At 43.3% G+C, this 11,784-nt stretch overlaps 1 protein-coding gene across 2 annotated transcripts; it reads left to right on the forward strand.

Moving 5' to 3' along the window:
* Nucleotides 1–5,145: 5,145 nt before the first annotated feature.
* LOC311122786 (mineralocorticoid receptor-like) lies at nucleotides 5,146–9,718 on the forward strand. 2 transcript variants are annotated; one of them, XM_084197102.1, is made up of 2 exons: nucleotides 5,146–5,567; nucleotides 7,746–9,718. In XM_084197102.1, the coding sequence occupies exon 2, from the start codon at nucleotides 7,765–7,767 to the stop codon at nucleotides 9,682–9,684; it is 1,920 nt and encodes a 639-aa protein (XP_084053228.1). In that variant the 5' UTR covers nucleotides 5,146–5,567; nucleotides 7,746–7,764; the 3' UTR covers nucleotides 9,685–9,718. The 2 variants fall into 2 exon arrangements, with proteins under 2 accessions (XP_084053228.1, XP_084053229.1); XM_084197103.1 differs by having other exon boundaries at nucleotides 5,146–5,475.
* Nucleotides 9,719–11,784: the final 2,066 nt, after the last annotated feature.

Raw genomic sequence — 11,784 nt, forward strand, 5'->3', positions numbered from 1 at the left:
AGAGTAATCTACCGTACCGTCTACCGTACCGTCTACCGTACCGTCTACCGTACCGTCTGCCGTACCGTCTACCGTACCGTCTACCGTACCGTCTACCGTACCGTCTACCGTACCGTCTGCCGTACCGTCTACCGTACCGTCTACCGTACCGTCTACCGTACCGTCTGCCGTACCGTCTACCGTACCGTCTACCGTACCGTCTACCGTACCGTCTACCGTACCGTCTACCGTACCGTCTACCGTACCGTCTACCGTACCGTCTACCGTACCGTCTGACTCCGCACACTGGAGTGGATGATGCCTCTAATCATAGTTACAGTGAGGGAAAAAAGTATTTGATCCCCTGCTGATTTTGTACGTTTGCACACTGACAAAGACATGATCAGTCTATCATTTTAATTGTAGGTTTATTTGAACAGTGAGAGACAGAATAACAACAACAAAATCCAGAAAAACGCATGTCAAAAATGTTATAAATTGATTTGCATTTTAATGAGGGAAATAAGTATTTGACCCCTCTGCAAAACATGACTTAGTACTTGGTGGCAAAACCCTTGTTGGCAATCACAGAGGTCAGACGTTTCTTGTAGTTGGGCACCAGGTTTGCACACATCTCGGGAGGGATTTGGTCCCACTCCTCTTTGCAGATCTTCTCCAAGTCATTAAGGTTTCGAGGCTGACGTTTGGCAACTCGAATCTTCAGCTCCCTCCACAGATTTTCTATGGGATTAAGGTCTGGAGACTGGCTAGGCCATTCCAGGACCTTAATGTGCTTCTTCTTGAGCCACTCCTTTGTTGCCTTAGCCGTGTGTTTTGGGTCATTGTCATGCTGGAATACCCATCCACAACCCATTTTCAATGCCCTGGCTGAGGGAAGGAGGTTCTCACCCAAGATTTGACGGTACATGGCCCTGTCCATCGTCCCTTTGATGCGGTGAAGTTGTCCTGTCCCCTTAGCAGAAAAACACCCCCAAAGCATAATGTTTCCACCTCCATGTTTGACGGTGGGGATGGTGTTCTTGGGGTCATAGGCAGCATTCCTCCTCCTCCAAACACGGCGAGTTGAGTTGATGCCAAAGAGCTCCATTTTGGTCTCATCTGACCACAACACTTTCACCCAGTTCTCCTCTGAATCATTCAGATGTTCATTGGCAAACTTCAGACGGGCATGGATATGTGCTTTCTTGAGCAGGGGGACCTTGCGGGCGCTGCAGGATTTCAGTCCTTCACGGCGTAGTGTGTTACCAATTGTTTTCTTGGTGACTATGGTCCCAGCTGCCTTGAGACCATTGACAAGATACTCCTGTGTAGTTCTGGGCTGATTCCTCACCGTTCTCATGATCATTGCAACTCCATGAGGTGAGATCTTGCATGGAGCCCCAGGCCGAGGGAGATTGACAGTTATTTTGTGTTTCTTCCATTTGCGAATAATCGCACCAACTGTTGTCACCTTCTCACCAAGCTGCTTGGCGATGGTCTTGTAGCCCATTCCAGCCTTGTGTAGGTCTACAATCTTGTCCCTGACATCCTTGGAGAGCTCTTTGGTCTTGGCCATGGTGGAGAGTTTGGAATCTAATTGATTGATTGCTTCTGTGGACAGGTGTCTTTTATACAGGTAACAAGCTGAGATTAGGAGCACTCCCTTTAAGAGTGTGCTCCTAATCTCAGCTCGTTACCTGTATAAAAGACACCTGTGAGCCAGAAATATTTCTGATTGAGAGGGGGTCAAATACTTATTTCCCTCATTAAAATGCAAATCAATTTATAACATTTTTGACATGCGTTTTTCTGGATTTTTTTGTTGTTATTCTGTCTCTCACTGTTCAAATAAACCTACCATTAAAATTATAGACTGATCATTTCTTTGTCAGTGGGCAAACGTACAAAATCAGCAGGGGATCAAATACTTTTTTCCCTCACTGTATCATTCAACCAAGACGACTACCTGTCGCTACAGATGTTGGATGTTAATTTGATCATCCTGTTGCTGGAGAACTTTCCTGCAATGCAGGCAAATTAAAACTTGTAGTGTATTTGAGCTTTAAAAAGGCTTCTGAAGTTTGTAATTTCCACTTTTAAATTTCAGAAATGATTTTCCCTTATGAAAAATGTATCAACCCCTACAAAAATGTATATTAATTATAATCCACATAATAATGAACATTTCCTGCTTCTGCAGGATTCTTTTCCTTCTGTAGTAAACAGACCTTAATCTTAGAGCAGATTTAGACACAGCTAGTTTGAATCCCGCTTCAAAAAATACATCAGGTTTAGTGCCTGAAGCAAGTGAGTTCCCAGAAACTATGTAAGATCTTGATAATCATAAATAATATAAATGCATTGATTTATACAAGGGAAGTCCTTATAGTGAAAGTTTGCCAACAACTTTAAAGGCCATGTTTCATAAAAAATAAATAAAAATAATAAGAAGAAGAAACTCACTTTTTGGGGGGGGGGTATTGACATCTACAAGTGCTGTATATTCTATTTTTTTTGTTGCCAGGATTATATAGCAACCTGACCTTTAAAGATCTATACCCTAGAGAGAAGTCAAGCCCAGGTAAATAATTTAACCCACAAAACAGACATGTTTATGATCTGGTCTGTACCTATAGCAGGCAGTGATTGATTGGCGGCCATTTTGTGAGATAAATGAGGAAGAGCTGCCTGGCTGCCAGAGCGGAGGCGGGAAACTGTGGTGGTTATCTCCTCCTTGGGAACAAATTTCCTGCTCTTTTAAGCAGGTTCCCAACCATGCAGGATTAACAGCCAGTAGAGCAGAGCAGACCAGGGCAAGGCAATGCTGCAGGTTGGGCTCTGTCTGTCAATCTGTCTCTCTCTCAACACTGTCTGCTGGTAGATGTACTGTAGCTAGCTTCACCTTGGTCATGGCCCTCTCTCCAGCCCCCAAATGAACCTGTTAATCCCATAGAGAAGTTCTCTCTCTCTCTCTCTGTCAATTCAATTTCAATTTCAATTCAATTTAAGGGGCTTTATTGGCATGGGAAACATATGTTTACATTGCCAAAGCTAGTGAAATAGATAACAAACAAAAGTGAAATAAACAATAAAACATTTTTTTTTTTTTACAGTAAACATTGCACTCACAAACGTTCCAAAAGAATAAAGACATTTCAAATGTCATATTATGTGCAAATAGTTAAAGTACAAAAGGGAAAATAAATAAACATAAATATAGGTTGTATTTACAATGGTGTTTGTTCTTCAATGGTTGCTCTTTTCTTGTGGCAACAGGTCACAAATATTGCTGCTGTGATGGCACACTGTGGTATTTCACCCAAGTCTCTCTCTCAGTGGAGGCTGGTAGGAGGAGCTATATGAGGACGGCTCATTGTAATGGCTGGAATGGAATAAATGGAACAGTACCAAACACATCAAACATATGGAAACCACGTTTGACTCTGTTTCATTAATTCCATTCCAGCAATTACAATGAGCTGTCCTTATATAGCTCCTCCTAACATCCTCCACTGCTCTCCACTGACTCCCAGCTGCCGATTCTCTTATTTGTGTTATGTCTGGCTCAGGGGAAACTGAAGTGGGATCACGGGATACTGAATTCAGCCCACTGGGTATAACTGTAGGGTTATGTCTGGCTCAGAGGATACTGAACTGGGATCACGGGATACTGAATTCAGCCCACTGGGTATAACTGTAGGGTTATGTCTGGCTCAGGGGAAACGGAACTGAGATCAGGAGATACTGAATTCAGCCCACTGGGTATAACTGTAGGGTTGTTTGTTCAAAAGCAACAGGGCCCCCCAACTAACATTTACATTTACATTTACGTCATTTAGCAGACGCTCTTATCCAGAGTGACTTACAACTAAGATGGATAATGCATGTCTATGACAGGGGTGCAGGTTTTTGTTCCAGACCAATACTTACAAAAATAATATACAAAAGTGAGGATGTTATCTCAAAGATGCAAACATGTCACATTATCATGACAACTTTAATGAGATTTGGAGTGCCAGAGCAGAAACTGAAATATAGCGCCATCCTGTGGACACAATTTCTCCAGTCATAACATGTTGCCATACTGTCCTAAAACTGAGAGCTCCACTGTATCTCTCCACTGTTTGTTTATAGGCTATAAAGCCGAGAGAAATCACTGAGTTCACCTCTATGACTTAGTGACGTGTCCAGTGTGCTGGTATTTATATATTATGGGTTATTAGTCACCCCTATCTAAGATCAAAGGCCGTAGTCAGGGAAAGCACCAGCATCCTGTTTTGATTTCACTCTGTTAACACTACACAGCAGAATGGTTTTATCATCTGAACAAGACTTGTGTATTATCATGTATTATTAACACTACATGTTATCATTAAGGCTAATTTGATGCTTATTTTACATAGGCACTAAATACCTACACAGTTTTTAATGGATTTATCTTCATAACCTATCTCTGACTAAGAAAGGCTGATTATATGCAGCCTATTCCTGCCAAGGGGGAAGATGTAACAGCCTCATTAGGCCTACGTCCTTCATGTCAGACAGCTATTAACATATATCGACTTCAGGGTCAGTGGGTGTTTTTGTTTAGTACTCAAACATCAAGTAGGCATACAGTTAGTATAACCTCACACCGGCGCATTACTACAGATACATGTGCAAAATATCAGCCTTGCAAAGCACAGTGAAATTGTCAAAGAGCAATACTGAGATTTCAAAGTGGTAAACGATGCATAATATGCATAATATACTTGTTTTTTTTGCAAAATGAATAGGCCTACTGTGCATTTTATTCATGTTGAATTTAGGCCTATTAGTAAATGTCTTATTTATAGCCTACTGCATTCTATTATTCTGTTCTACACTATCTAAAAAATTAATTGGACAGCTGTCATGTTTATTTCATCTCGTTCAACGCTCTTTGAGACGGTCTCCTATCCAAAAAGCATTTTGAGTATTAAATATTTGAACCATGTTTGTCTGTCCGGAACAGCCGGAGACACTCAACCATAATGTAAAGGTGCCCTAATTCCAGCGCAATAGCGTACCTGTGCTCAGGAGCCTGTGACCGAACGCACTCCCCTCCTTCCCCTCCCCCTCTCTCTCTCTCCCGTCCCCGCCACCCCTTCAGAGTTTGTATTGCACTCGTTGCAGTAGGAGGGTTCATGTGCACATAATGACGTCGCTCTGCAAGTCTGTCTGACTCCTTCGCTGTTTTTATCAGTCATTCTATCGAAAGGCTAGAAAATCGTAAATCTGCGGAATTATGGTCCGAATGTGAGAATATCTGACGCGTTCGATTTATATGTCGCTCTCGATCGGTGTGTCAAAGCAGTGTCTTGATGTTGAGGATTACGAGTGATATAGGCTACGCAGCTCAGAGTCCAAACCTACTGTTCGGTGCGTTGAGCTGTCAGAACTGAAACTAGTGGATGTATGGCAAGAGAAAATACAGAATAGCTCAAGTGGGGGATATTGTAAAGAAGAAGAAATAAGGTACAGGCTTGTTTTCGTGTCTTTAATCTCTCTTCTGGATTATTGCTGCCCAGCAACACAGCCACTTGACAAATCTGAATGTCGTAATTAAGGTAAGGGCGCATAATGATATAGCTCGAGGTAGGTAATAGACTAGTGGTTATTATAATACTTAGATTAATCTGTCAACTCCCTAAACGAAATGTGAATTACTTTAAAACGTCACCTGAATTATCCACAGGAAATCTTTAACTTTGAACTATATCCTGGGGGACCGCTCAGACAGATTGTGACCTATAGGCTATAAATAACATTAAAGGCTGCTCTATTTCTCTTTCTTTCTAAACAATAATAATAGCCTAATAATAATAATAATAATAATTAGACTTATTTGCGCCCAGCAGGCTATTGGGCGCATTTATTTATTATGGAATCTAAACTGTTTATGACTTTTCAAAGATCAGTTAATAACAATTTGAACTTTTTCTCCAGTGACATTTCCATCAGATAATAATTCTTTACAATAAGAAATCATGGATAAGACTATGGCTTGCTCCGCTGTCATTGCAGAACTGCGATGTCTAAAATGACCTGCATTCTAACTATTAATGCACTTTTGAAATAGTTTTGCACACTCTTCGATCAGTTGCATCAATGTCAATACTGTGATGTGCATTTTTGTAGATCAGATTGGCCACAAATGCTGCATAGCCTTCCTTCATCTGTCGTTACAACCTGGCATGTAGCCTACCTGTTTTTGTAGTTTGTGCGTCGAAAACTAACCTATCACATAAGCGTTCTCATTTATTATAGCCTAACCCGTAATTAGGTCAGCTCAATCAAAATTGCATTGTTTTTCTTTAGTCCTTCACTTTGACAGTAGGCTAAAACATAAGTTTACGAGGACATAAGTTTACGAACAACAACATTACATTACCCATAATATAAAGGGCTAAATGTGATAGCATGGGTCAATACTGCCCATTGAATTATTCTCGAAAGTTGTGATATGTTTTCCAGAAGACGCTCAAAGATAGATACCATTTCAAGTTATGTCGCAGCTATGTTGTGTCTGAAAAACCAATAGCGGAGTGACAGAATAGTCGGACCAATCCGTGAATGGCGTGATAAAAGTTTATGTGACGCTGTGTCTGTCTCTATCCAATGGAAGTGCCCAAGAGTAGGAAATGAACAGTATAAAACTACGTCATGTATTTTTTTAAGTCAAACTGTACTGACTTGGCGATTTAATATTACAGTAAGTGCAATTAACCCTTTCCTGCAACCCATAAGTTATTATAATGTTATGCATCTAAATAAATAAATTATAAGAAGGAACTTGTTATGAATGATAAGGTGTGATGGGAAATTGAGTCATAGAACGATTATTACTCAGACATGACAACACACAATCTATAATAATAACTTAATACATTAACTTGACAATTCTAGCTGGTGTTAAATCACTGTAAAATCAAACGTGTATAGGTTCAACAAATATGCAGAGGGAATGGATCATGCTCAGCTCCTAGCACTGTGCCTCCCTGTGCATCTGCTCTAACTTTTCCCCCCTAGAGACATTCTCAGGTCTCCAAACATGACTTAGAGACATTCTCAGGTCTCCAAACATGACTTAGAGACATTCTCAGGTCTCCAAACATGACTTAGGCTGTCCCAAATGGAACCCTATTCCCCCATAAGGCCCTGGTCAAAAGTAGTGCACTTTTACACAAAAATGTATGCACGCATGACTGTAAGTCGCTTTGGATAAAAGCGTCTGCTAAATGGCATATTATTATTATATTATAAAGGGAATAGGGTGCCATTTGGGACATACCGCCTTAGACAAAGTTCCCATATATAACAATTTCACCCTCAGGGATTCTTAGTTTAAAAGCCAAAGCAAATAAACAGTTGACTAAGTGAGGAGGAATGTCTAAATGAATTTCCAGAAATTAATATGACTTGATTGACAGAGAAAATGCTTGCTGATTTAAAAGGATACTTAACTTGGATACTGTAGATGTTTAATTTCCCTGCTATATAAACACACTTAAGTCAATCTTAATGAAATCCCCATCCATTGAATAAATACTTTACACTGTTCATGATTTAATAAATATTTGTGTTCAATTACAGTTTTTATATTCAGTAGTATGCTCTCAGCTACGGCAATATGAGATTCCAGCGGCTTGTGAATGCTATATGAATGATGCATAAAAAATTGCCTACCACTTTGAATTCATATTTAAACAGCATTCATTGAATGAATGTATTCCTCCAACCTGCAGGTGAATCAATGACCCAGCGATGGAGACCAAAAGATACCCAAGTTTCTTCGAAGGATCCACGGACACGGAGAAGAACAGATGGTCCCATGTCCCCAGCAGTGCCATGGACTACTGCTGCAGCGAAGCCGAGGAGGCCGACAGCCTGAACCTGAACAGCAACAGTGATGTCCTGATGGACATAGTCAACGTCAGCTGCTCCCCCAGCAGCAACACAGCCGACGGCAAGGAGAGTAACAATAACAACAAAGAGAAGAAGAAGTTAGAGCAGCAGCCTACTCTCAAACTGACCCAGAACCAGCACCAGCCTTTTGTTCTCCCCCTCTTGAACAGTTCCCTCCATGGGAGGAAGCCAGAGATGATGGACTCCAAGGAGCTCTCCAAAACTGTGGCTGAGTCCATGGGCTTGTATATGAACGCGGCCAGGGAGGCCACGGACTTTGGCGGCTTCGGCCAACAGGGGGGTCATTGTAGCCCGGGGAAGATGTACCCAGCGGGGGTTTGCAGGCGCCCCTGTCTCGAGGACAGCCAGTGTGCTGCGTCCACGAAGTCCCCTTCTACGGGGTTCCCGAATCAGCCCAGCTCCACCCCAGGGGATTGCTGCTCATCTGGAACCCCAGCAGGGTCAGCCATCTTGGGCTTGTCTCTGTCCTGCAGCCCCCAGACGCCCAGCTCCATCTCCAGCCCCGGAGGCAGCAACAACCTGGTTTCGTCCACCACCAGCCCCACCTGCTTTGGGGGGCCATTCGCCTGTTCAACCATCAGTAGCCTCGTCAACCAGCAGAACGCTGCCGGCCCAGCTCTAGCCCACAACCACGTCCACAGGAGGAACTCGGCCACCTGCAGCCCAGCAGGGTCCAGCACGGTGGGGTCGCCTCCGCTCACTAGCCCCCTCAATGTGATGCGGTCGCCCATCTCCAGCCCCCAGAGCATGAGCAGCGTGCGCTCCCCACCGTCATGCAGCACCTCTACCAACATGAGGTCATCGTCTGTATCCAGCCCCACCGGCAGCACCAACAACACGAGGGCTTCATCGTCTATCTCTAGTCCGACCACCGGGGGCCCCATGGCGGTGTCCTCGAGCCCCAGGAACCCCTCTGGCAGCGGGGGTGGGTTTGCCGTGTCCAGCCCTGCTAGTGAATTGGGCCTGGTCCAAAATGACTCCAACAGTCCAGAGGGACGAGGAGACCAGCAGGACTTCAAGGAGTTTGAGTTCCCCAAGGTGGAGAGCGTGGACGGGGAGATGTTCAACGTAGGCCTGGACCACATGGGTATGGTGAAGTTCATCAAGAATGAACCCGACACAGACTATAGGAGCATGTGTCTGGGTAACGGTAGCAACAACACAAAGTGTAACCAGGCCACCGGTTGCCCCGGCAACGGCTCACCTTTCATCAGACAGATAAAGAGTGAGCCAAACAAAGACGGCGGCGGATGCATGAATCCTCAGTGCTACAGTGAGCAGCAGCAGCAGCAACACTCTATGGGTCTCTTCCAGTCAGGTCCGTCCGAGATCACCTACTTGTCTCTGAGGGACAATGTTGACGAATACAGTCTCTCTGGGATCTTGGGACCTCCGGGCACGGAGATGAATAGCAGTTACGAAGCCGGCGTGTTCCCCCACAACCTCCTGTCTAAAGTTAAACAAGAGAACAACGATGGCAGCTACTACCAAGAGAACAACAACAACGTTGTGCCCACGTCGGCCATTGTGGGCGTTAATTCAGGCGGACACTCGTTTCACTACCAGATCGGAGCACAGGGGACAATGTCTTTCTCGCGGCACGACCCAAGGGATCATGGGACAAACCCCTTATTGAATCTAATTTCCCCTGTTACCGCGTTAATGGAGTCGTGGAAATCTCGGCCCGGCATGTCGCAGGGTCCAAGAGGAGAGGGCTATCCAGGTCATGGCTGCATGCCAGACAGCATGTCAAGGTAAGAAAGAGATGGATGCTGCTGCACAACTCCAGGACAGTAAGAGCGGCTGGCTGGCTCAGAAATGTTTGTTACCTTCAATATAGAAAAGTTGAAGGAGAAAACAAACAGCATTGTGGGTACTGTAGTGCTGCTGCACAACTCCAGTACAGTGCGCTGGCTCAGAAACTGTTATGTTACTTTAGACTTGTTATAAGACGTGATAGATTGGCCACAGCATCTGCACAAAGCACACCCAGTGGTATAATCCAAGTGCTCTCATGTGCAGAGAGTTGCTCCCTGCTGTGTAGCTTTTGAGTCGAACTGAGTCTGTTTACTTCAGTGTGACAGGATGAATGAAGGGGACAGTGTGTCTGTCTTAAAGACCATGTGGCCCGAGGGGTTAAAGAAGGGCGTTTGCTCCGAGTCGGGGACTACCAAAATACTAATAACAACAAGGCTTGGGAAAGGGAAAAGCAGCGGGATGTTGGCTTGGCTGGGAGAACAGGAACTAAGGGATGGGGTCCAGGTCATTGTTACAGTGCATTAGCATGGGATAGCAACATAGCAACACACACTGCTGCCCTGGACCTATTCTCTACTGTATCTAATAGAGGCTAAAGTTTGCTCTCTTATCAGAGCTATGTGTATGCACAAAAACAAAATTTATTGAACTGTTATTGAGAGGTCCGTAAAGGACCTTGTGTAATGCAAATATATTTTTACGAGCCTGAGCTGGCAATTATGTGGCGACGTCATAAATGATTATGAATGATAGATCACATGCTTTTGTTCTCAGATATAGGAAACAAACAGTTGCTTTGCAGGGCGGAGCCCCGGCCACCAAACAAAAACAAACATGCAGGAAAACGGCCAATCTGGCAACATCTAACTTTGACACAGTTGTTGTTCGGACAGTTTATCTGATGTCCCAGTTGAGTGTGAAGCTAAATACAGCATTATGATATTAAGATCCAGGATTAATAAAACAAAAGATTCACAGCTATGAAACCGACCTGGAAATTGGAAAAAAATTGTCCAACTTTGTTGCAAATTCAGTATGTGAAGGAGTTACATAAATAATTCCTTCCTTGCATAAGGAGTTTGTTTATTTGTTTACAGTTAATTTAAAGATATGAAGATATGATTATGGCTCTGGTATTTGGAGGGTTTCGGATTTGTTTTTGGTGTGATATATTTCTTTATTTTGATCATATCACAGAGGGGATGTCTAATAATGGTGTTATAAAATCCGAGCTGATCACCGAAGCCGTAAACGTATGCACGACACGGCACACTGTAAATGTCCTACTTATTATTGCATCTTTACGAGCTCAAGTCGGTGCAGGAAGCACTAAACAAAGCCATAAACGGTATCCCCTCCTGACTTACAAAACTTTGATAGATGTTTCCCTAAGAGAAATACATTTGATTATTTGGGGCAATGGCGCCTGGCTTGGAATGCTTTTGTTTGTTGTTTTTGCCCAGAGACAAGCAGAGAAGATTACGCCTACTACTGCTAGACTAGCCCAATTGGCCAATGTGTTCCAATGTGGTTGCAACATTTACATTTTAGTCATTATCCAGAGCGACTTACAGTTAGTGAGTGCATACATATTTGTATTTTTTTCATACTGGCCCCCCGTGGGAATCAAACCCACAACCCTGGCGTTGCAAGCGCCATGCTCTACCAACTGAGCTACACGGGGCAACCAATGATTTATATATACACTAGTTGACTGATAGGGGGTGCAGTGTTGAAACCACCGTGCCTCCATCTTGGCACTACCTCATCGTTGTAACAAATATTTTGGAAGCTTTAGAAATGCATTTATTAATGTCTACATTCGTTTTTGCCACATGTATTCTATTACAGACACCATAGTGCATCATTTTAAATGAAATTATGTGAGCTAAACATAAAAAAGTATATATATTTTTTAGCTTATTAATGTTACTTTCCCCACTATAACAAAAGATACTTCAATACATGTAATCTTGTCCTTAAAACATTAATTGAAATACTGTAGAATTCCATTCATTCCTATGGCGGACTGCTCCTACTGGGGGGAGTGCCAATATGGCCGACCGGTGACTTCAAAGCCTCTCAATGGCCAATACATAG

Source organism: Coregonus lavaretus, assembly GCF_964263955.1.
Source record: "Coregonus lavaretus genome assembly, contig: HAP1_SCAFFOLD_1718, whole genome shotgun sequence".
Classification (NCBI taxonomy): Eukaryota; Metazoa; Chordata; class Actinopteri; order Salmoniformes; family Salmonidae; genus Coregonus; species Coregonus lavaretus.

Bases quoted from the DNA above. Each gene is read 5' to 3' on its own strand.
- LOC311122786 (XM_084197102.1), top strand. From the start codon at position 7,765: ATGGAGACCAAAAGATACCCAAGTTTCTTCGAAGGATCCACGGACACG.